Here is a 26042-nt window from a genome sequence, read left to right as displayed (position 1 = left end):
CCCTGTAGCCCTGCATTTCCCATGGCCAGCCCACCTAACCTGCACATCTTTGGACTGTGGGAGGAAACCGGAGCACCCAGAGGAAACCCACGCAGACACGGGGAGAATGTGCAAACTTCACACAGACAGCCACCCGAGGCTGGAATTGAACCCAGGTCCCTAGAGCTGTGAGGCAGCAGTGCTAACCACTGAGGCACCGTGCCAAATGCCAGTCTGTGTCATGTCTTTCTGATTTGTTTCTATGCAGAGCTCTCTTCATTCTGTCATTAACACCAACTCTAGCAAATCTTTTATTTCTTTCCAACAACCTTGACCATTTGAGCTTTGTGTGGCGATATCCCTGTTATTTCATTTCACCCACCCTCTACCCATAACCCAGACCTCACACTCTGTGCTCGCTCCCCCTCCATCTTTATATGAACAAGGCATAAACTATTCAGCCCCTCAAGTTTGCTTTGCCGTTCCATAAGGTAGTAGCTGGCCTGATCGTAACCTCAAATCCACATTTCTAATACCTACCGCACCCCCCACCCCCACCCCACTTATCTGTGCCGTAACAATTTTCAATATCCACTGCCTTTCCAGAGAGTTCCAAAGACTCATGACCCTCTTTCAGAAAGAGATTTTCCTCACCCTCATATATTAAATGGGTGGCCCTTGATTTTCAAACAGTAACACCAGTTCAAGATACCCTAACAAGAGAAAACGTCCTCTCCACATCTACCCTGTCAAGACCAATTGGGATCTTATACATTTTAATCAAGTTGCCATTTACTCTTAGACCCTCTGGCAGATACAAGCCTAACCTGTCCAACCTTTCCTTTCCACCCGTTCCAGGCATCCTCCGACAATGCAGCACTCCCTCAGTGCTAGAATGGAGTGTCAGCTTAAACCTGTGTTCAGACCCTGATGTGCCATTTGAGCCAAGAATGCCATGACTCTGAGGGGAGTTTGTGGGCAGCAAATTTTTGTCTCCGTCCTACAGCATACAGTTAGATATTTGCAAACAGTTACAGCTGACCAACTCACTCTACTGGGGAAGGAAGAATGTAACTATAACAGAATGGCTGTGCATTACTCTCTCTGCAAGTGAAACTGACGATTATGGCTCGTGCTCCCAGAGCTACCGGTAACCAGGGAGCTGACTGAATTTGTGAAAATATCAGTTTTGGATTGAGTGCTTGCAGTGACGTTAAAGATGAGCAATCTTCACAGTGGGATCCCATCAGGGTTTGGATCCAACAGCAGCGGACAACCTCGTCCATTATTGGCAGAAACTGCTACCCAGGCGATTCTCTATCTGCTCATCCTAATCATTGGCCTTCCATTGAACATCCTGGTCCTGCTGTTGGTCTACAAGTGTAGATCTTTGAGGAGCATCGCCAATATATTTGTGGCCTCCCTGGCCCTAGCTGATTTTTTAATTGCTCTTTTAGGCCTGCCTATCATCATCATAGCAACCATTGCCCAGAGTTGGCCCTTTGGTGGGACGTTTTGCCAAATCTCGGGCTTCCTAACCTTCTCACTGAGGAACATCTCCATCCTGTCAGTGGCTGGCATCGCTGTGGACAGATATTACGTCATTGCGAGGCCCTTTATACTGACCATAACCAGGGACAGAGCTCTGAAGATGATTGTCTTCCTGTGGTGGAGTGGGCTGCTCTGTGGAATCCCACCACTCTTTGGCCTTGGGCTTTACAAGTTTTCTCCCACAAGGTGTTTGTGTGACTACAGCTGGCCTGATGGAGGTTCCAGTCTGGCGTATGGGATCTACCTCTTTATTTGGATCTACCTGACCTCTTTGCTAATAATCGCCGTTTCCTATTACTTCATCTACCAGGTCACCCGTGAGCACGTGAAGTATAAAGCACAGCGTTTCGCCAATAACCTGTCTCCCGGGCCAGAAGACAGCTCAATTCCCAGTGAACTGAAGTCCTTCAGACTGCTGCAGGCCAGTCTTTCAAGAAAATGGGCGAGTTTCATGTCTTCCAATTCGGCTTTTAATTTGAATGCCAGCAGCCCTTCTGACGTAGCAATGGAGTCTAAGACAGCGAAAACCATCATTGCTGTGATAATAACCTGCCTTATTACCTGGCTTCCCTACTTCATTCTGAACTTCTGTTGCAGCTCTCTGTCCGACAGTAAGCCTCCCAGAATGCTGGACTTCCTAGCCACTTGGCTGACCTTTGTGAACTGTGTTCTGAACCCCGTCCTCTACGCTCTCCTGAACCGCCAGTTCAGGCACTGTCTCGGGGAGAACATGCGCCTCTGGTTTCGACCCTTTGCTCAGCAAGCTTCAGAAGATGCCCCAAGGTCGGCTGGCACCACCCACAATGGGGGCATCACCAGAAGCCGGGCTAATGTTGGCGATTGCTCAGCTCCCATCTCCACCATTCGAGGTACCACTATCCCTGTTTGATTCTGAGTGTGGGGCTGGAGACTAGTTGCACATTTCTGGCAGATATGAGCAAGAACCTGAAATCGATAAAGCAGCGCGTGACTGGTTTATTCTGTGTAAGATACATCTGGATTTAAAGGGAGGGTGGTGACTTAGGTGAAGGGATTAGTGAGCCATTGGCTTCCTGACAGAATCACTGAATTGTACAGTGTAGGAGGAGGCCATTCAGCCCACTGGATCTGAACCTGCTCTGCAAATGAGGGGGTCGCTTTGTGCGATTTCTCCCCCCCAGTGTAAGCACACAATCCTGCAGATTTTCTTCCTTCGCAAATATCTTGTTGTGTTCCCTTTTGAAAGTCTCGATTGACCCTACCTTCTTCATCCTCATCGGAAGTGCTTTCCAGCCACAACTGCTCGCTGCCTCCTATTCCTAAAGAGGGCATCTAGACAAACCCCCATCCAGACAATTCCCACAAGTGGCGAGCTGAGCTTTGGCTTGCAATTAAGGATTGGCATCCAATGGGATAGTTGTCCCTGCTAGATTTGGAGAACTTCTCCAAATTGGAATAACCTCTTCCCAATGTCTCCATCAGTTGGTAGAAGAGCAGACATTGGAGAAGACTTTGTGATAAGATCTGTAGAACTCTTGTGGGTCAGACCAAACCCCCTCAAAATCTATTCAGAAAATAGTCTAGAACCTAAATCTTTCTTTTTTTTTTAAAAGGTAAGTGTAGGGTGTTGTGTTCCAGATGCAGTTCGATTGGTCAATCTACTTGACATTAAGCGAAATACGCTTTATTCGTACACTATAGTTTAGATAACTTAGCACTACTGGAAATCTTAACAGAATAATAGATTATTTTACTTCTAAACAGTGACCGTTCCAATATAGTAACATCCCATAAACACATCCTAGATAAAGGCAAGTTCTGAAAAATAGATTGTCTGACAGGCAATTCTGCAATCCAGGACAATAAATCATTAAGAGAAAACTCTGAGAGGGAGAGAGTAGCAGGGAAGGATGTACTGCAGATTCCAAACCCAGCTTCAAGACCCCAGCAACTGCTACTGAAAAACTAAAACTAAAAACCCTGGTTCTGTGGGAGCTTGCCCCACATATTCAGCTGCCTCTGTTGTTCCAATTTAACAATAAACCCCAAGGCCTAACAAGCTGTTTACTTTATGTGCTTTCAATAGAAAGTTCTAAACCTCTGACTTAAAACCTCTCTTCAAAAAAGCAGACCAGAAAACAACTCTTAAAGCAACAGTATTGTTACATCTCCCCCTTTAAAAAAATGAACCATCAATATGCAAAGATAGCTTTATTTTTAAAAACCCTTGGTCTTACTGTATTAAGCACGTTACAATACATTTACATTACGTTGACTCTAAGCATGCAAACATTCAGTACGGCAGTCCATTTCAGTCCACGTTTTCCTGCCACTGAATGCCTCTGTCTTTCTTCATCCAAGTTGTGACAATGGATCAGCAATTACATTCTCTCTTCCTGCCAGGTGTACAATATTCAAATTGAATGGCTACAATAATAAGCTTCATCTAAACAGTCTGGAAAATTTATCCTTATATTTTCCCAAAACTTTAATGCATTACGATTAGTATATACAAATGTCTCAGACACGTTCCTGGCAATGTAAATGCTGAAATGTTACAATGTTAACACCAAGCTCAAGGTCTCTTACTCAATTGTGGACTATTTCTGTTGATGATTATTCAATTTTCTGGAAAAATGCACAATAGATCTTTCTACCTTCTGGTCACCTTCTTGCAAGTGTACAGCACTGACACCCACATCTCTTGCATCGATAGCCACTTTTAATGATTTTGCGAATTAAGTGTGGCTAACACTGGGGCAGTGGTTAACACAGCTTTCAGCCTGTCAAGTGCCTTCTGACATTTCACCATCTACTGAAATGTTCCGCACTTCTTCAACAAGTCAGTCAGTGGAACAATTACACTGCTAAAATCCGGTATGAACTTCCAATAAAAACCACTCAATCCCAGGCATTGTAGTACTTCCCTCTTCATCGATGGTATGGGAAAGTCACAAAACTCATTGGTCTTTTGTCCAATGACGTGGCTCAGGAATGTGACTTGGGCTTTTGCGAGCTCACCCATAGCCAGGTTTATCACTGAGCTTGCCACCCAGAGTTGATCTAATAGATGCTCCGAATGTTCCTACCATGTGTGACTAAACAATCACCAGGTCATTGATGTCACCACACAATTGAGTAATCCCAAAATGACTTTATTGATTAGTCTTTGAAATGTGCCTGGTGCATTTTTCATACCAAATGGTATGACTTTAAAGTGGTACAGTCTATTTCACGTCACAGAAACCAAAACTTCTTTCAGATAAATGTACCTGCCAATATCCTTTGAGTAAGTCCAACTTTGAAATACAAGTTGCTTGTTCCACCTTCTCAATAAAGTCTTCCAAATATGGAATAAGGTATGAATGAGCTTTTGTAACTGCATTTACTTTGCGATAGTCCACACATAATTGTTGGGTATCACTTGGTTTTGGCACCATTACTATGGGTGAGCTCCATTCTCTACAACTTACTTCAATTATATTATCTTTGAGCGTGCGTTCCATCTCTTTTTGAGCCTAAGCCAGCTTTGGAGGTTAAGTCTATAAGAATATTGTTTAATTGGAATGTTTCCTGTCTCTACAACATGCATCATTAGATTAATACTTCCTAGCTTATTCCACCATAACTCCCCATGAGATAGTAATAAGTCTTTCAGGTCATTTCGGTTTTCCTCTGGAAGGTAACTCAATAATTTTTTCCAATTTTTGAGAACTTCCTCATTGTCAATTTAATTTGAGGAATGTCCAGTACAGAATCCTTTGAACTTGGTTCTTCACTTTGTGTTGAAACCAGTAACACGTTCTCCTTTTGCTTTCCTTCCCTATCAAAATATCTTTAGAGCATATTCACTTGACACACTCTGTGAGATTTCTTTCTATGTGGCGTGCTTATCAAATAATTCACCTCAATCAATCTCCTTTCGATTTGATAAGGTCCACTAAACCTTGCTTTTAAAGATTCACCTACCACTGGAAGTAACATTAACACTTTAACTCCATTAGAAAAATTGTGAATTTTTGATTTATTGTATGCATCCTGTTTTATCACATGCTGTGCTACTTTCAAATGCTGTCTATCCAACTCACCCACTCTATTCAATCTTTCCCTAAAATTTGACACATAATCCAAATATATGGTCTCTGAACTCTGACTCACCAATTTCTACCTAATTAATTTCATATTAACATCATGTCCAAAAACTAATTCAAATGAACTGAATTTGGTAGATTCATTTGGTGCATCCCTAATTGCAAAAAGTACAAATGGGAGTCTTATATCCTAATCGTCTGGATAGTCTTGACTATGGGCTCTCAACATGGTATTTAAAGTTTTATTACCACTGTTCTAATGCTCCCTGTAATTCAGAATGGTACGCAGTGGATTTGAATATTTTTATTCCTAAACTGTCCATAACTTCCTTCAATAACTTTGATGTAAAACTTGACCCTTGATCTTATTGTATCTCTGTGGGTAGTCTGTATCTCATTAAAATAATTGAGTAACTCTTCTACAATCCTTTTAGCCATGATACTGTGTAGACACATTCATTATGGTCAATAAATACTGATCCCCACTTTTTGTTTTAGGTAGGGATCCTATGCAATCAATTAAAACTCGTGTAAAAGGTCCCTCAGATGTGAAAATGGGTATTAAAGGTGGTGGTTTTATCACTGCCTGAGATTTTCCAATTACCCAACGCATATGACATGTCTGGCAAAATTCAACAACATCCTTATGCAGTCCAGGCCAATAAAAATGTTTTTGCATTTTGGCTTGAGTTTTCCTTACTCCCAAATGACCTCCTACAGGTAATTCATGTACTACTCACAACACTTCCTTTCTATAACCCACTGGTAATACTATTTGATGAACTTCTGCCTATTTCTCGTTCACCTGAATATGTGATTGTCTCCATTTCCTTATCAAGATGTCAATTTTAAGATAGCAACATTCTGAGATACACTCAGATTCTTCTTCTGTGTATGCTTTTTGATACAACTGCGTTAGTTTTTCATCTTCCCATTGTAACTCAGTTAATTTCTCTGAACTGAAAATATCCACTTTGTCCTCTACCTGTTCTTGTGTTTTCTCAACAATTTGATCAACCATGGTCTCTGATAATTCTACTCCAATTTCCTTACCTTTATTCTTTGGTTTCTTCTCCTGTTTCCACCTGTGGCTTTGTGACCTTGTTACCATACAGTCAGGGAAAATCCCAGGATATACCTCTTGTACCACCTCAGTTGCCTGATTTCCCACTGGCTTTTCAACCACAGTAGGCATCGCTCCTGCCTGTGACCAAGCTATATCATTACCGAGCATAATCTGTATGCCTGGAACCGAGAATTTCTCTTTTACTCCTATCACCACTTCACCACTTTTCACCAGACTCTCCAACCTCACTTTATACAATGGAGCACTGCTCTAATCACCAGGAATTCCACATAGTACCATCTTTTCTGGCAATTCTTCTTGTGAATTACATATCTCTTGATCTTTCACCATTAAGGATTGACTTCGTCCTGTATCTCTTAAAATTTTAATTTCTTTACCTGCTCCCCCTCGCATGCATGAGTAAACCTTAAATTCACAAGTAAATTCTTTAAAGAGATCTGGCAGTTTTCTTTCAACTAACCTCTCAACAGATTGAATATTCTTTTGAGCTTTTTAGCTTCCACTGTGCTTTCCTTTACCACTTCAACAAAACTCACTGACTTATCCTGTTTTCCCACATCTGTCTTCCCAGTGCTTTTTCTAAACCACCAACACTGCCACTTCATGTGACCTATTTTATTACAGGGAAAACACCTGAGCTTTCTTACTTCTCCTTCCCCCTCACGGGTTTCCTTCTTACCCTGTGGTAAACTATCTTTACTATCTTCAATGAGATGTCCTCTTCCCTTACCACCTGAGGATTTCTCTTTTCCCCAATTTCTATCCCTCATAGACTGAAATTGATGTCAGAAGGTAAACTTTGATTAACAAACCAACTCAAAATCATCTGCCATTTCAGCTGCTAATCTTGTTCTCTTAACTTTCTGCTCCTCCACATGAGTTCCCACAGCCTCAGGTAGTGAATTTTTGAACTCCTCCAAAATAATCGTCTCTCTGACTGTCACATGTTTCATCTGTTTTCAGTGCCCTCATCCACTTATCAAAATGACTTTGTTTGATCCTTTCAAACTCTATGTACGTTTACCAGGTTCCCTCCTTAGATTTCTAAAACGTTGTCTGTAGGCTTTTGGTACCAGCTCATATGCACCCAAGAGGGCATTTTTCACGTCATTATACTCCCTAGATGCCGCCTCTGACAGTGATGCAAATACTTCACTAGCTCTATCTACCAACTTTGTTTGGATCAACAAAACCCACATGGTCACCCGCCATTTCATTTCTTTAGCCACTTTCTCAAATGATACGAAAAAGGCTTTCTACATCCTTCTCATTGAACTTAAGCAATGTTTGGTCATATTTAAACAGATTCCCACCTACGATGGGATTGCTCTCTGTCACTGTCCTCGAGCCAACTCTTACTTTCATCTCTACCTTCGACATTTTAAGTCGACTTTGAGTTTTCAACCTCTGAAGTACAAAAAACTTTCTCTTTCTCCCTTTCTTCTCTCGCTTTCTTCTTCTTAGACCGTCGTTTCCTTTACTTTCTCCTCTGCTTTAATCATAAATCAAACGGTTTCATTTCCTTTTCGTGTTCAAGCTGCTTCATTTTCTGTTGAATTCTAGCAATTTCCAAAGATTCTGATGGCATTCCTGGCAACTGTAAATGCTGCGTGATTATCTCTTCCTTCTTCACAGACACAGACAACTCCAACTCCAGCCTGTTTGCCAATTCCAAAAGCTTTGCCTTATTCATTTTCTGTAAAACTCCTGACGTGACTTCTTCCACCCCCAGGAAACTCTTAGTGACTGAAAGAGCCATTACCACGTAAGGCACACCCTCTTTAAACCAAGTGAATTCAACATCTGAAATAAAAAAACTTTACCTCCCACCACTCACTTCCTTCGAGCCCAACAATCCTAAACCCAACCTGAAATTAGAGATTTCGATTCCGACAAGAGCCCCCAGTCATTTATGGACCAGACCAAACCCCCTCAAAATATATTCAGAAGATAGCCTAGACACTAACTTTTTCTTATTTTAAAGATTAGTGTAAGGTATTGTGTTCCGGATGCAGTTTGATTGGTCAATCTACTCAACATTAAGCAAAACACACTTTATTCATACACTATAGTTAAAATACAACAAAAGAAAGAATCAATTGGAATAACTTAACTTTGGTGTAAGACAGGTGTAAGAGCTGAACAGAGAAGTAATAAGAGAAAATGAGAGTTAGAAAGTGGAGGAAAAAATACCAGCAGAGACACAGGGAGAGAAATGGAGAGATAGTTACAGGGAGAGAGAGAGTGAACAGTGACACAGCAGATTAACAAGTTACAACATAAGAATAGGCTGGAATCCGGTTTACTTGTTTCAAAGAGATTGGAGAGCAGGAGCTGATGCAGGTTATTTGTTGTCTTATTTTCTTGTTGTAGATTTGCCGAGGCCAGCATCCCGAGCATTCCCTGTGGATTCCTCACTCTTCAGGAACCCTCTGGTGAGGTCACGATCAGCATCCTTTCAGCAGAGAGCTGTTCCTGCTCAGAGACATCGAAGTCATGCAGCAGTGGGAAACTGAGCCCTGTAACAAACTGACCCTGGCAATGCTCAGTGAGCCCTGGCAACGTTCAGTGAGCCCTCATAATGATCAGTCATCTCCGGAAATGGACAGTGACTTCTCCTCTTCCCAGTGGCAAATATCATTGACCAATGGCCAGTGACCACCCAGCAATGGGCCGTGATCACTAATAATGGGCATTGATCACTAATAATGGGCTTTGATTGCCAACAATAGGCATTGAACGCCAACAATAGGCATTGATCACCAGCAATACACAGTGATCCACAGGAATGGGCAGTGTGCATCCACTCCTGGTTTTCTGATATTGAAGCATATGTGGATCATTTTAAATGACAGGTAACAGGAGATCATCTGCGTGTGAAAATAGGGCAAGACTTTGTCCATCAGGGCAGGTGCAGAACAGAAAGTGTTTCAGAATTGCCTAGGATTAGATCCAAGGAGGATTTAGCTTCAGATTGTCTACTGATGGATCTGACCTGTCTCCCAGTGGTTGCAGTTAGGACACTATTTCTACTTTTATAGTTGAATCCTCCTGAAAGAAAAACATTGGCAGCGCAAGGCTTGGTGTTCCCCCAGTTCAACAGATTCACCTGGCAGACATGAGACCCAATATCAGGGATCGACGAGCAGCAGCTGCAAAAGAAATAGCCCCTCAGGCTAGAGCCTGTGAATTATCAAATGAAAATGCTTAGCCTATAACAACCAGTTGTTGCTAAATTAAACTCTGACACTTCCTAATTTACTAAAAGTGTTCTTAAAATTCCCGCAGATTGTTGGGAATGTGAATGAGGGGTTCTGTGTGTCATTGGAACCTAGAGCTGCAGTCCCAGAACTGATGAGAAATGGAATAAATGATAATCAGGCTCAAACTCTGAAGCCAGGATTGTGTTGTTAAATGGGTTTTATGTTGGAAATCTGTTCACCCTTCATTCTTTGAAGCCCAGCTGGAGGCTGGTTTTTTTTTTTCCTTTTGGCTGCGTGATTTCTCGTTGTTGAGAATTTGTTGAGATTAAGATTCAGGTACTTTTTCTGCAGGAAGGATAAGCCTCCAGGGGCTTGCAGTGTTCAGGTGACTCAGTCTTGATGCCAAATGTTGACAAACTGACATGTTATGGGAGGCATCACCTTCTCTCACTGATGTGCAGAGCCACATTAGTGCAGACACAGTTAGCACAGTGTGTTTGGAAGCTATTTTATTCTTCTATAATCAAACATATTGTTGGACAGGCGTCAGTGTCTGTGATTCTCCCACGCAGTGATAGGTCACAGCATGATAGGGAAAGGTATAACGACCATATTTTACTACAAGATGCACTATCACTTGATGAGGTTGACAAAGAGATTGCAAGCAGCAGCACTTTTTAGTTCACATGGTCAGGAAGTTTATTTATCTGCTGTGTAGGTGCAAGGATTTCCAGATTTAGGACATGTTTTGTGCGATATCAGTCTCAATGGTGATTACAGGTGATTTAGCGCCAGCTCTGAGCTATTGGTGCCGGAATTTTGATATCCTGCCCGCGCTGGAGTCTCTTCTCGCACTCAACTAAATAGTTGACTCCATCGACCACCAACTGAACCAGCTCCACCTGGAGAAGGAAATTCAACATTCCAGTTTCATCTTTTATATTTGAACAAGGGGCACTCACAACAGTTTGACTATTTTGCTGGAAATAAAACTCTCCCCACTTCCCTGCCTTATCTCCTCACCTCCTCCCTCAATTTCTAACCTGCTTTTTTCCCTCCTGCCACACAACCCATTTCCACAAAGAAGCCCCTCACTTACCTCACCCCTCCCTGTCCTTCCCCACATCAGTCATTCTGAACCTGCACTAATCCCCTCCTGCTCTGACCCAACCCACTCATCTAAAGAAACCCATCCCTTTTCCTTCCTCTGACCCAACCCACTCGTCTAAAGAATCCCATCCTTTTCCCTTCCTCTGACCTAACCCACTGCCTAAAGAATCCCATCCCCTTTCCCCTTCCTTTCCCACAAACTCTCTAAAATATGGATTGTTCTCCAGCAGCCTGAACTTGCAAAAAAATGAAAAATGTCTCCTGTTACATCAGAGATAGTAAGAACTGCCGATGCTGGAGTCAGAGATAACGCAGTGTGGAGCTGGATGAACACAGCCCCATTTCTGAAGAAGGGTCCCAACCCGAAACGTCAGCTTTCCTGCTCCTCTGATGCTGCCTGGCCTGCTGTGTTCCTCCGGCTCCACACTGTGTTATCTCTTATTCCTGTTACATCAGGTTTCGTACTTGGATAGCGAATGTTGAACAGTCCCAAATGTGCCAATAGCTCAGTTCACAATCAATTTCTGTCTTTGAGCAAGTTTGTAATATTGCTCATTTAGATTTGCTTGAAGTCAAATTCACTCTCTGCAAACAAAACAAATACGTGCAAACCTTCTACCTTTTTGCGAATTACCCAGGTGCCTAGGGTCTCTATAATTCTCCATTGTTTTCTGCCTTACAATGCCGCAGCCAATCAGAAATAACTTGCCAATCCATTGGCACCATTTTCTCCTGAAAAGCTTCGACCCCACGTGTCTATTCAGCAAACCTCTCTCATCCATTCCCTTCCCTACCTCACCCCTCTGGCCTGCCCTCTCTCCCTGTCACACGGGGACGTTGCTGGGTAAGGACAGTAACTCGCCTCAGATTTCCCCAGACGGTCCAGGTTCGAGATGTCGAACACACTGCCCACAGCCGCAGTGTCCACGCCCCCTGTCCCTCGTTTCTGCAAACGCAGGTTCTCCAGGATCTTTGAGAAGCGAGGATCCTGAATCAGACATAAAAGTTAGATAACAAGTAGCATGAATCGGACTGAAAGCTATTAAAATCCAGGCATATGGATTTCTCATGTTTTAGCCAAGTGATGAAGGGCAGGAGTTGAAATGGTAATTGCTGGTTTCGAGGTTTTAAGGAAAGGAAGATATGGTTTTTATAGAACAGTTCACATTCAGCACTCAAATCACTGCAGTATCTTTCCCCTATTTGTTAAACAGATTGTTCTGAGCAACCACCATTTTGAATGCCAGGTTGCCAACTTGACTTGGGCATCTTACTGGAGATTTTATCACATGACCTTCTGCCACCAATCAGCTGCCCCAGACACTCTCACTATTGGTCAGTTGATGTCCATGTCCATCCCCATCACACTGTCTCGGGGCCATACATGAAGGAGATAGACTCTTCTGTCCCAATCTAAACAAGGAGCTAACTTACATCTCCATCATAACCTTCAATTTTTTTTAAGTTGACCCATTTACACATTTTGACACATGTATGGGGCCGGTGGGATTTGAATTTGACCTTCTGGCCCAGAGGGACAGACACTAGCACTGTGCAACAAGAACCTGTATCTTTCCATTTCAGGACCAAAGGGAGATCATTCACACCAGGACCCAGTGCCATGAATGAGCCACTTTACGAAAGGACTCTGGTTATTTTAGTTAAGGCTGTGCTGTCCACTGGGAACTGCATAGAGATGGTGAATTCCCCTGTACTCCAAATAAACCCACATTACCTCAGGCCACAGCTGGTATTTACTTCCTGATTGAGGTTGGTAATTTGTTGCAAAATGAAGGGGATGAGTGAATGGCAGTGATCTGATAGGACCTGCACAGTCACCAGGATATTGAGAGGTTTTATTTTCCTCTTTGGATCTGCTCATTACAGCAAGACGTATGACTTTAGTTTCAAGACCTCATAAGTCCTAGAGACACAGTAAGGCTCTCTCTACATTGTCCCTACCAAATTCTCCCAGGATAGGGACAGCATGGGGTAGGATACGCAGTAAAGTTCCTTCTGCATTGTCCACTTCAATGAGCCCAGCCCTTAACCCCTGTAGAACCTCCTATAATATCTTTGATGTCATTACTGTTTTCTAAACCAGTCAACCTGTGGACTTTTCAAGTCACATTCTGTTTAATCCTGTTCCATTTTAAAACAGTCTGTTTTGATTCTTGTGAGCAGGAATCGCTGATGGAATCTCTGCCCCCTAATTTGTCACTTAATTTCACAAGGAGTTCATTTACGGATCTAAAGGAGAGAGGCCCACTCTATTCCCTTTCCTTTCACTGATATTCTCAGCATTTTAAGTGTTGTTTTAGAATGTTTTGCACTCTGGGATGAATTGATTGCAGAATCATGTATAATGGAGAGTAAATGATGTCCATTAGAGTCCAGTACGCAACATAGTCAAGCCTAGTTGGAAAATGAGATTGAAATGGTACCTTGCTGAGCATGGGTAGTTTGATGTGTACCCCAGCTCGGAGTCCAGTGCCCAGGTTTGATGGGCATGTCAAGACGTAGCCAAGTCTCTCATTCCACATAAACTCCCAGCCTTTCTCAGCGATCAGTTTCTCAACCTGAAAAAAAACATTTTTGTTTCAAATCTCAGATTTGTGTTCCATTTTCCTAAAGCCGGCAAGGATGAACGTACAATACGAAAACATGACATTTGATTCTGTGCTACAGTTTATTCTCCACACCAGCCTCCCTCAGCCCTCTTTCACATAACCCCGTCAAGATAACATTCTCCATTCCTTTTTCTTTTGTTTGTTCATGTAGTTTTCCCTAAATATAATCTATACTATTTACCTCAACTACTCCATGTGTTAGGGAATGCTCAACATTCTTATCACTCCCTGGATAAATGAGTTGACCTCTCCTAAAATGTAATAATGGTTACTATACCAAGAAGATGTCAGTTTCAGCTTTGCTCAGTGACATCCTCGCCTCTGGGAACAAGTTGTGGCTTAAATACCACATTGAAATGACAATATAGATGTAAGTCTCACACAATAATGAAGGAGTAAATTTTCAAAGGTGTGTTTGTCTTGATGTTTAGATAAATATCCCTTGGAATATAACATTGACCTGGAAGATATTAATTCCAATCATGTTGTAGTCTTAATGATTAGGAAACGTTTCTCTTGTTTTCTTACTCTAATTGTTGGACTATCTCCCTCATGAACCTTCATGTCAATTCAATATTGATGTCAGCCAATGGGTGACCTTACACAAGTGATTCCACTCACAGTAAGGTCTGCAGATGCTGGAAGCTAGAATCAATAAATGAGGAGCTAGAAAAACACAGCTGTTCAGACAGCATCCAAGGAGCAGGAAGGTCAATGTTTCGGGCCAAAACCCTTCATCAGGACAATACTTTACATTTATATTGTTTCTTTAACGTGTTAAAATATCTCATTAATTCATAGGATCATTAACACACAATAACAATTGGAAACCTACCCAAAGCAGCTAGGACAGGTGACCAACAGTATAGGTTTACAGGAGGAGAGAGTGAGCAACAGAGAGAGAGAATTCCAGAATGTAAGCTGTACGCAGCCAAAGGCCCAGATACCAATGCTGGTGCAAATAAACAGGCTGTGCATGAGGCCAGAACTGGAAGAGTGCAGATATCTTGGCTGCTGGTAGGGTTGGCAGTGACTCCAGAGCCAGGGAAAAGAAAACCATGGAGGATGAAAATCAAGATTTGGGAGCCTGTGTTGGTCCGGTATATAGAGGCAATGCACAAACAGGACTTGGGAATGGGAAGTAGGATTTCGGATGAGTTGTTTTGATGGACTGCGGATAATAGAAGCTGACCAAGTCTGTTTTGGAATTGTCAAGTCTGGAGATATCAAGGACATAAGTGAATTGTCAGTTTGTGAGTTTGCAGAAGAGGATTCAGTGCCTGTAGTACTGTAGTGCAGTGTGAGTCAGCACCATTTACATATAGGAGAATAAACTGAGTTACTCGGAGTGGTATTTGTGATACTGTTCATTAGGCAAGGATTGGTCATAATGATGAATTCATTATAAAAATCCAATGTAGACTGGTGCACTCACCCTTGAGATGTTTGGACATTCCCAGATACAGTGCAGTGTCTATTTTTATTGGTGTTGTCTAGCTGCATTTTCAAAACCCAGTGATGGTAAGGTTATTGTTGTGAAAAGCCTGGATTAAAGATGGATGTCACAGTAGGATTTGGTTTGATTTATTATTGTCACAGGTACCTAGCTACGGTGAAAAGTTTTGTTTTGCATGCAGTACAGGCAGATCATACCATACAAAGATCATAGCGTAATAGAACAAAGGGAGGAATACAATGTTACGGCTGCATAGAAGGTGCACAAAGAGCGATATCAATGTTAAATTTAAAATTTGAGAGGTCCGTTTAATAATAGTGGGGAAGAAACTGTTCTTGAACCTGTTGGTACATGTGTTTAAGCTTTTATGTCTTCTGCCTGACGGAAAAGGTTAGAAGAGACTACAACCGGGGTAGGAGGGGTCTTGATGATGATGACGACTGCCTTTCTGAGGAGTCAACGGATGGAAGGTTGGCTTGCATAATGGTCTGGGCTGTGTTTGCAACTCTCTGTAGTTTCTTACGGTCCTGGGCAGAGCAATTGCTGTACCAAGCTGTGATGCATCAGGACAGAATGCTTTCTATGGTGTATCTATAAAAATTGGTAAGCGTCTTTACGGACATACCAAATTTCCTCGACAAGAGTTTGCAGTGAATACTGTCCTCTTCAATGGTTAAAATCTCACAGAGCCAGCTTTGTTGTTGTTCCTTTTTAAATTCAAGAGTGCTTGTGTAAAATGAAATACAGTGCGTCTTTCATATTTCCCATCCCCAGTCTGACCAACAATGAGGCATAGAAAAGCCAGGAAGAAATGGAAAACTCAACAATTCAGATTAAAGGTGACAGAGAGATGGGATAAATTGAAATTTCAAGAGGAAATGACTGAAACAGAGTGCAGCTTGTAAAAGTGAGGAGGAGGCAACCTATCGAGTGGAGGAATGCCATTCAAGTTTGGGGGTGGGTGGGTGGATAAAGGAATGCAGCGGTAGTAGGGGATGATATCATGAGAGAGATTGACACCATTCGCTACAAAAAGATTGTGAGTTCAGACACTGCGATGCCTGGCCAGTGCCAGGGTTCAGTAGATCTGCTTGGTGCTAGGCAGGAACCTAAGATCAAGTTCGTGTGGTCTATATTCGTTTCAATGACATTGGTAGGACAAAGAAGAAGATTCAGCAAAGTCAATACGAGCAACTTGGTATCAGATTAAGAAGCAGAACCTCAATGGTCATAATCTGTGCTTTATTACCTGAGCCATGTGCAAATGGCAGAGGGCACAGCGTTTCAGAAAGATGAATGCATGGATCAAAACCTGGTGTGGGAGAAGTTCCTTTTTGTTACTTGCTTTTCCCAGCCTCATAACATTTAAGAACTTTTCGAATGAATGAATGATTTTATTGTCATGTGTATTTCACAATAAAATGCAGTGAAAAGCTTTCGTTTGTCACCACAATTCAGCACAATTCACACAATTCAGTTGTGAATAATTTAAGGGTAAGGGGAAAAAAAAAGATAGAACTTGAAGAGATCCCCATCAGTGCTGAGCCAGCTCATCACCATCCCTCCTCTACCACTTCATCACTATCTACACCAGACCCTACCAGCGTCAAAGCTGCCAGCTTTCACCGCTGGACTGATTCTCCTCTGCCACTGCCTGTCGCTACCAACCTAGCCGACTTTGAAGTTGCATCTCTCGCCACTGGGCCCTCCTGATCGATGTTACCCCTCTGCCACTGCTTCACCGCCACCAGTGCTGGAACCAACCAACAACAAAGTTGCTGATCCTCAAGTGCCGTCTCTTGCTGCTGGTCCTACTTCACCGACATCGCCTCCACCGATGCAGCAGTCACCGATTCCAATGCCAGGTCCTGTGCTCGCCCCCGAAAGTAAGTAAGGGCTCACTCAAGGTCCTCCCTGGGGTCTCACAAGGCCAGCATTGGGCTTGATTGAGGTCCTCCCTGGGCCCACTCAAGGTCCAGGCTGGGCCCACTTGCAGTCCTCCTTGGGCCCACACGAGGCCGGCATTGGGCTTGATTGAGTTCCTTCCTGGGCCCACTCCAGGTCCTCTCTGGGCCCATTCGAGGTCCTCCCTGGGCCCACTCAAGATTGACATTGATCTTGATTGAGGTCTGCACTGGGCCCACTCAAATTCAGCACACTGGGCCCATTTGAGGTATTTAGATGTACACTTGTGATACCAAGGTATATAAGGCTATGGGCCAAGTGCTGGGAAATAGGATTAGAATAGTTAGGTGATTGTTTCTGACTGGCACAGACTCTATGGGCTGAAGGGCCTTCCTCTGTGCTGTAGACCTCTCTGACTCTAAGTGGTTTCCAATTCATGTGGTACTCGCACTAGAACTGGGCAAAGTGGCAATTGTACTGATGGGACGGTTACCACCTGAACTGTGCTGGGGCCAGTGTTCCTCAAAAACCACCTAACAGGAAGTAGGCAGGACCTGAAACTAAATAGTGGGGGTAAGGGATTAAATTTGAGAAAATATGGTAGATCAATGAGCAGAGAGAAGGCAAAAGATAAACGTATTAATATGGGAAATGATAACCAGACCATGGTGGGATGTGATAGAGGGTGAAAACCTAAGAAAGATAAGGCTAGATGTTACAAAAAGAATAAAAGGATAAAAGAAACTTTCTCTATCTGAATACATTCTAAGCAAAACAAATGAACTGAGATCAATAGGTATAAATAAGATTGAATACCCACTACAGATACATGGCTGCAGATTGACAGGAATTGGTTCCTGAACATTGAAAGGTATGTGATGTAGGCAGTTGTATATCAGGATGGATAAATGATTATCTCGTTAACAGGAAGCAGAGGGTGGCATAAATAGCTTCAATTTCCGGTTAGCACGATGTAACAAGTGGAGTACACAGGGATCAGAGCTGGAACCTCAACTTCTCACAGTTTATATAAATGACTTGGATGAAGGAATGGAAAGTTCACTCACCAAATTCGCTGATGACAAAAATATGTCTTGAAGGTAGGACAGTAAGTTGTGAAGAGGCCATAAGGAGGCTAGAAAAGGACATTGATGGGTTAAGTGAGTGGGAAATAGACCAAGATGTGGGAAAGTGGGAAACTGTCCACTTTGGCAGGAAGTTTAAAAAAGAAACATTTTATCTGAAAGCTGAGAGATTGCAGAACTCTGAGGTGCAGAAGGCTCTGGGTGTACTAGTAAATTAATCACAAAAGCTTAGTTTGCAGGTACAGCAAACAATGAGGAAAGTAGGAGAATGTTCTCAGTCAATGCCAAAGGAGAATAAAATAAAAAAGGTCAGGAGGTTATGCTTCAGTTACACAAGGCAATGGTGAGACTACGTTTGGAGGACTGTGTATAGCATTGGTCTTCTGATTTAAGGAAGGATGTAATGCATTGGAAGTTGTTCAGATGAGGGTTACTAAACTAATACATGGAATGAGTTGCCTCACGAGAAAAGAATTGGCTAAGCTGGAGTTCAGAAGAATAGGTGACTTGACTGAAACATAAATATTTGAGGGGACAGTAAGGATGTAGACAGGATGTTTCCTCTTTCACAAAATATCCAGAAAAGTGAGTCACTGTTTGAAAATATGGGGTTGCCCATTTCAAACAGGTGAGGAGAATTTTTTTTCTTGGAGAGGGTCGTGAGTCTTTGGAACTCTCCTCCTCGAAAGAAAGTTTTATCAGAAACCTTTTACAGCAGAGGTGGATAGATTATTTTCCATTTAAGTGTTTCTTAGAATTAGTAAGCTGCTCAAGGTCAGAAGGAGAGATCACATCCAGAGTGAGACACAATCAGAGTGAGTAGGTAGTTTGAAGAATTTGTAGGCAACGTGGGAATAGAAATGGTAAATCTTGCTTTTCTTTCTCCATTTTAAAAGTTGTCTCATTGAAACGTTAATAAGATAGTTGACTATGCTGACTGAAGGATAATTAGCAGCCAATCACCTGAAGTGTGAGTTATCTCAGCTCCTCTCTGGTTAAGGAAGTGTAAGACCAATAAGCTGCAGGAAGTAGAATCACATCCAGAGTGAGCGATAGCCTGAGTGAGTGCACTATTTAGGGAATTTGGAGGCAATGTAGGAATTTGGTGCAGAGTAGAAGAGGTGCTTTTTGCTTCCTTGTTTTTGGTGCATAATTTGTAAAATGTGTAAGGATAACTTGAAACCCAGGATTATAGGCTCTGCACAGAAGAATGACATCACAGGTAAACCATAAATTCATTGGTTGGCGATAGCTACTATTTTGACTATCTATTATAGGTTACTTTCAGATTGAAGGTAAATAGGGCAAACATTTACAGGTTATAAATAAAATTAAGAACTAACTGTGTAAAATAGAGATGTAGGGCTGGGCAATGTGTTGTAACTGCAGTATGTGGAAGCTGGTGGACCTCATCGTGGTTCATAGAAAGATAGAAGATAGGAGCGGGAGGAGGCCATTCAGCCCTTCAGGCCTGCTTCACCATTCATCATGATCATGGCTGATCACCCAACTCAATAGTCTAATCCTGCTTTCTCCCCATAACCTTTGATCCCACTCATCCCAAGTGCTATATCTAGCTGCCTCTTGAATACATTCATGGTGACCACATCTGTAGCAAGTGTTGGTTTCTTGAGGAACTCAGGCTCAGAGTTGATGAGCTGGCATCTGAACTTCAAACACTACCACACACCAGGCAGGGGGAGCGTTACCTGGATGCTGTGTCTCAGGAGGCATTCATGCCCCTTTGGTTAACTACCTCTGTCGGTGGTCAGGCACAGGAGGGTGTGCCTACCAGCTAGGCAGGTGGAGGGATCCAGGAGGCAGTGCTGAAGGAGCCTTTGCTCTTGAGCGTGTCTAACAGGTTTCAGGTTCTTGCTCCCTGTGTGGGTGAGAGTGTGGGCTGTAGGGAGGATGAGCAAACTAACCACAGCACCATGGTACAGGGAGCCATTGAAGAGGGGGAGAGAAAAGAGAAATGTAATTGTAGTCGGGAATAGTATAGTCAGGGGAATCGACCCTGTTCTCTGTGGCCGGGATTGAGAAAACTGTTGTCAGCCTGATGCCTGCATTCAGGATATCTCATCTGGGCTGCAGAGAAACCTGGAGTGGGAAGGGAAAGATCCAGTTGTCATGGTCCATGCAGGTACCAATGATATAGAGAGAAAGAGGAAAGAGGTTCTGCTGAGGGAATATGAGCAGGTTGGAGCTAAATTAAAAATCAGGATTACTACATGAACCATGAGCTAATTGGCACAGGGTTAACAAAATTAAAGAGAAAAATATGTGGCTCAAATGTTGGTGTGAGAGAAACAAGTTCGAGTTCATGGGAAATGGGTGGGTTCAGTTGCAATGAAAAAGTATGGGAAAAGTTAAAGGGGGTGGGGAGGGCTCAGCAGAGGTTATTAAATTTTCCAGAACATGTAATAGGACAGAGAATATGAAAAGTGTCAGGAATCTAACTTCAGGCATTACAGATAAGGGGACAACTATGAGAAGGGGGGCAGTCAATGCAGGACTGAAGGTAATGTACTTAAAAGTACACAGTATATGAAACAAGGTAAATGAGATGGTGGCACAGATTGAAATTGGCATGTTGTGGATATCATAGAGATGTGGCTGCAAGGAGATCAGGGCTGGGAACTAAATATCCAAGGATATACATCCTATCAAAGACAGGTAGATGGGCAGAGGGGGCAGTGTTGCCTTTTTGAAAGAAATGAAACTAAATTGATAGCAAGAAGTGATATAGAGTCAGGAGGCATAGAATCTGTGTGTGTGCAGTTAAGGAAGCGTAAAGGTAAAAAAAACCCTATGGGAGTTGTGTAGAGACCTCCTAGGAGCAGTCAGGGGAAGAAAATAAATCAGGAGATAGAAAAGGCATGTAAGAAAGGCACAATTACAATAATCATGGGGACCTCAATATGCAAATGGACTGGGAAAATTAGATTGATAGTAGATCCCAGGGAAAGGAATTTGTAGAGTGTCTATGAGATGGTTTTTTTGGAGCAGCTTGTGGCAGAGCCCACTAGGGAACAGGTAATTCTAGATTTGGTGATGTGTAATGAGACAGACTTGATAGGGAAGCTGAAGGTGAAGGAACTCCTAGGGGGCAGTGACTGTAATATGATAGAGTTCATCCTGTGGTTTGAGAGGGAGAAGCTGGAATCAGATGTAATGATATTACAGTTGAGTAGAGGTGACTACAAAGAAATGAGGGTGGAGCTGGCCAGAGTTGATTGGAAGGTGAGTCGAACAGGGAAGACAGTGGAGCAGCAATGGCAGGAATTTCTGAGGGTAATTCGGGAGGCACAGCAAAAATACATCCCAAGGAAGAAGAAACATACTAAGGGGAGGACAAGGCAACCATGGCTGATAAGGGAAGTCAGGGGCAGCAGAAAAACAAATGAAAAAGCACACAATGTGGTGAAGATTAGTGGGAAGCCAAAGGATTGGGAAGCCTTTAAAACTAGCAGAGGATAACTAAAAAAAACAATAAGGGCAGGGAAGATGAAATATGAGAGTAAGCCAGCTAGTAATATGAAATAAGATTACAGGAGGTTTTTTAGATTTATTAAAGGTAAGAGAGAGGAAAGAGAGGACATTGGACCACTGGAAAATGAAGCTGGAGAAGTAGTCATGGGGAGCAAAGAAATGGTGGAGGAACTGAATAGGTACATTGCATCAGTCTTCATGGTGGAAGACACCAGCAGCTTACAAGAACTTTGAGACAGTCAGGGGGCAGAGGGAAGAGTACTAGGCGTCAGTAAGGAAAAGGTGCTGTAAGGCAGCCGTAAGGTCTGAAGGTGAATACACCACCTAGACCAGGTGGACTACACCCCAGAGTTCTGAGGGACATGGCTGAGGAGATTGTGGAGACATTGGTGGTGATCTTTCAGGAATCGCTGGAGTTAGGGAGAATGCCAGAAGACTGGAAAATGGCTAATGTGACACCCCTGTTTAAGAAGAGAGGCAGGCAGAAGACAAGAAACTATAAACCTATTAGCCTAACCTCAATTGTTGGTAAGATTTTAGGGTCTATTATTAGGGATGAGATTGCAGAGTACTTGGAAGTGCATGGTAAAATAGAGCAAAGTCAGCACGGCTTCGTCAAGGGGAGGTCATGCCTGACAAATCTGTTAGAATCCTTTGAGGATGTAGTGAACAAACTAGGCAAAGGAGAGCCGGTAGTTGTGATCTACTTGGATTTCCAGAAGCCTTTGACAAGGTGCTGCACAGGAGGCTGCTAAATAAGAGCCCTTGGTGTTAGGGGCATGGATAGGTACTGGCATGGATAGAGGATTGGCTGGCTGGCATGAGGTAGAGAGTGGGGATAAAGGGGTCTTTTTCAGGACGCCAACTAATGACTAGTGTGGATTTCTGCAGGGGTCAGTGTTGGTACAACTATTCATGTCATACATTAATGATGTGGATCAAGGAACTGAGGGCACTGTTGCTATGTTTGCGGGTGACACAAAGGTAGGTGGAGTGACAGGGAGTGTTGAGGAAGTGGGAAGGCTGCAGAAGGACTTGGACAGGCTAGGCAAATGGGCAAAAGAGTGGCAGATGGAATACAATGCGGGAAAGTGTGAAGTGATAGACTTTGGTAGGAAGAATAGAGGCATAGACTATTTTCTAAACTGGGAAAGGCTTTGGAAATCTGAAGCACAAAGGGACTTGGGAATTCTAGTTCAGGATTCTCTTAAAGTTAACATGCAGATTCAGTTTACTGTTAGGAAGGCAATAGTAATGTTAGCATTCACTTCAAAAGGGCTAGAATACAAGAGCAGAGATGTACTGCTAATGCTGCAAAAGCTCTGCTCAGACCGTGTTTGGAATATTGTGAACAGTTTTGTCCCCTTATCTAAGGAATGATGTGAAGAGATCCAGAGGAGGTTTACAAGAATAATCCCGGGATGAAGGGCTTGTCATATGAGGAGCAGTTGAAGAGTTTCGGTCTGTACTCGATGGAGTTTAGAAAGATGAGGAGGGATCTGATTGAAACTTACAGAATACTGAGAGTCCCAGATAGAGTGGACATGGAGAAAATGTTTCCACTAGTAGGAGAGGTTAGGACCTGAGGACAGAGACTCAGAGTGAAGGGATGACCCTTTAGAAATGAGATGAGGAGGAATTTCTTCAGCCAGATGGTGGTGAATCTGTGGAACCCATTGCCACAGGGAGCTGTGGAGACCAAGTTATTTAAAACAGAACCAGATAGATTCTTTATTGGTAAAGGGATCAAGAGTTATGGGGAGAAGGCAGGAGAATGGGGTTCAACCATGATTGAATGGTGGAGCAGACTCAATGGGCCAAATGGCCTAATTCTGCTCTTATATTTTGTATGTAAGTGGAAATGTGTGAGTAATCAGATCAGTCCTGACCTTATTAACTGGTAATACAAGCTCAAGGCGCCGAGTATCCTACCCATTCTCCTGATTCATATGTTCCCTTTGAAGCAGGTTTGAAATTTACCCAAACAAAATTAGACATGTACGAGAAAAGGGATCAGTTTAAGGTCGCTGGAGAGTTAGCATCGTGGAATCTGATTGTCAGATTAATAGCATAACATTCCCAAAGAGTCAGTACAGACACATTGGGCAGAATGGCCCTCTCCTACACTACAAGAAATGTGTGAGAGTGAAGCAGGATCCTAATGGATTGAATTTACCTCTTTGAGACCCCGGCAGAATTTGTCAAACACCCTCTTCATGTTGCCTCCTTTCTCCATGGAGATGATTCGAGTATGATCCTCCTCATTGACCCAGATTAAGAAAGTCTTCTCATTATTGTGCCTGTAGTTTGGAGGGAACAGAACAGTTTAAGTAGTTTTTTCTCCCCTGATCTGTGTTGCTTCCAGATCTCCTGAACATAAGCTTCTTCCATGCCTTATCCTATCTCAGGGGATTCACTTCAAGAGAGATCTTAAAATCCAGGATTTAATCCAGCTTTGAGTCACCTCCTCCCAATCACCCTCGCAGCTCATTTCTTAGGTTTGGGATCCATATTTTTTAATTTGTGTGAAATGCAGAGGGATATTTTCCAATGTCAAAGATGCCATATATATAAAAAGAACTGTTCTGAATGGAAAAATGTCACTTAATTGAAGATACAGTCAGGTAGATGGGTTACTGCCAGGAAAGTGAGGGGAAAGAGGCAGGTAGTGCAGGAGTCTCCTGTGGTTATCCCCATCACAAACAGGTACAGTATGCTGTTTTGGAAAATGTAGAGGGTGATGAACTCTCAGGGGAACGTAGCACAGACAGCCAGATTCTGGTGCGGAGACTGGTTCTAATATAATGAGGGTTACATCAGGTTCCAAGTGATCGATTGTGATAGGGGACTCTCTAGTCAGAGGCACAGACAGATGTTTATGCGGCCAACAGCGAGAAATCAGAATGGTGTGTTACCTCCCAGGTGCCAGGATCAGGGATATCTCAGAGAGGGTGCAGAATATTCTCAAAGGGGAGAGAAACCAGCAGGGGATCATTGTACACATTGGAACTAACAACATGAGATTCTGAGGAGACAATATTGGAAGTTAGGCAGGAATTTAAAAAGTAGGTCTGAGGGTAGTAATGTCTGGATTACTCCCAGTGCCATGAGCTAGTGAAGGTAGGAATAGGAGGATAGAGCAGATGAGTGCGTGGCTGAGGAGTTGGTGCAGGGGAGAAGGATTCACATTTATGGATCATTGGAATTTCTTCTGGAGTAGAAGTGACCCGTATATGAAGGATGGATGGCACCTGAATTGGAAGGAGACTATTTTACTAGCAGGGGCCTTTGCTAGAGCTCTTCGGGAGGATTTAAACCAGTAAGGGGGGAAGGGTGGGATGCAGGGAAATAACAAGGAAAGCGATCAGTCCGAGATGGAATCAATTCGGTGTGGAGCTGGAGGAATACAGTAGGTCAGACAGCATCAGAGGAACAGGAAAGCTGACCTTTTGGGTTTACACCTTTCATCAGGTCTGGGGAAGGAGAAGGGAGCTTGGAAATAAATGGGGGAGATGGGGCTGAGGGAAGATAGGTGGGATGCAGGTAGTGGGTAGTGGGAATTGGTCAGTGGGAAGGGTGGGGCGGATAGGTGGGAAAGAAGATGGACAGGTTGTGTCAGGTCAAGGAGGCGGGGATGAGAGAGGGAGGGTTAGACATGGGATGAGGCCAGGGGGTGGGGAGATTTTGAAACTGGTGAATTCTATGCTGAGCCCATCAGACTGTAAGCTCCTAAGGGAGAATAGGAGGTGTTGTTCCTCCAGTTTGTGTGTGGCGTCACTGTACACTGGAGGAGGTCCAGGATGGACATGTCACCAAGGGAGTGGGAGGGAGAGTTAAAACGGTTGGCAACTGGAAGGTGTTGTTGATTATAGCACACAGAGCGCAGATGCTCTACGAATCGGTCACCGAGTCTGCGCTTGGTCTCACTGATGTAGAGGAGATCACATCAGGAGCAACGGATACTGTAGACCAGGTTGGAGGATGTACAGGTGAACCCTGTCGGATTTGGAAAGTTTGTCTTGGACCTCAGATGGAGGTGACGGGGTGAGTTGTAGGGGCAGGTGTAGCACCTCCTGTGGTTGCAGGGAAAGGTATCGGGTGTAGTGGGGTTGGTGAGGAGTGTGGAGCGTACAAAGGAGCTGTGGAGTAAGCAGTCCCTACGAAAGGCAGATACGGGTGGGGAGGGAAATATCTCTTTAGTGGTGGGATCGGATTGCAGTGGGCGGAAGTGTCGGAGGATGCTGCGTTGGATGCAGAGGTTGGTAGGGTGGTATGTGAAGACCCAGGGGAACTCTGTCCTTATTTTTGTTGGGGAGGGGCAAGGGTTTTGAGGGCAGTAGTGTGAGAAATGCAAGAGATGCAGTTGAGGGCATTATGAATCAACGGAGAGGGGATGTTGCAGTCCTTGAAGTAGGAGGACATCTGGGATGTCCGGGAGTGGAATGCTCCATCTTGGGAGCAGATGTGGCGGAGG

General features: G+C 43.3%; 2 protein-coding genes across 5 annotated transcripts in view; one reads left to right on the top strand and one right to left on the bottom strand.

The window, feature by feature from the left end:
- The first annotated feature begins 1055 nt into the window (after positions 1-1055).
- LOC109919525 (G-protein coupled receptor 161-like) lies at positions 1056-10429 on the top strand. Its single transcript, XM_020519549.2, has 2 exons — positions 1056-2399; positions 9061-10429. Exons 1-2 carry the CDS (start codon positions 1199-1201, stop codon positions 9201-9203), a joined length of 1344 nt encoding a protein of 447 aa, XP_020375138.1. The 5' UTR covers positions 1056-1198; the 3' UTR covers positions 9204-10429.
- Positions 10430-10564: 135 nt separating this feature from the next.
- The window catches only part of LOC109919523 (creatine kinase U-type, mitochondrial-like), a 51739-nt gene continuing 36261 nt past the window's right edge, over positions 10565-26042 (bottom strand). For all 4 annotated transcript variants that reach the window (XM_048617201.1, XM_020519546.2, XM_048617200.1 and 1 more), the window contains 4 exons: positions 23745-23868; positions 13445-13579; positions 11863-11988; positions 10565-10792 (listed from right to left, as the gene is read on the bottom strand). In XM_048617201.1, the coding sequence (XP_048473158.1) occupies positions 10676-10792; positions 11863-11988; positions 13445-13579; positions 23745-23868 (502 nt within the window). In that variant the 3' untranslated portion in view covers positions 10565-10675. The remainder of the gene's footprint in view (positions 10793-11862; positions 11989-13444; positions 13580-23744; positions 23869-26042) is intronic.

This window comes from Rhincodon typus, chromosome 36 (genome assembly GCF_021869965.1).
Source record: "Rhincodon typus isolate 14 chromosome 36, sRhiTyp1.1, whole genome shotgun sequence".
Taxonomy (NCBI): Eukaryota; Metazoa; Chordata; class Chondrichthyes; order Orectolobiformes; family Rhincodontidae; genus Rhincodon; species Rhincodon typus.
The sequence above is the reverse complement of the archived record's forward strand: the minus strand, read 5'-3'. Positions and strand labels throughout refer to the sequence as shown.

What these genes read in the sequence shown, in the direction of transcription:
- LOC109919525 (XM_020519549.2), top strand. Translation starts at nt 1,199, where the DNA reads ATGAGCAATCTTCACAGTGGGATCCCATCAGGGTTTGGATCCAACAGC. An exon ending in TCCCATCTCCACCATTCGAG is followed by an intron (nt 2,400 to 9,060) that starts GTACCACTATCC and finishes TTCTTGTTGTAG; the next exon opens with ATTTGCCGAGGCCAGCATCC.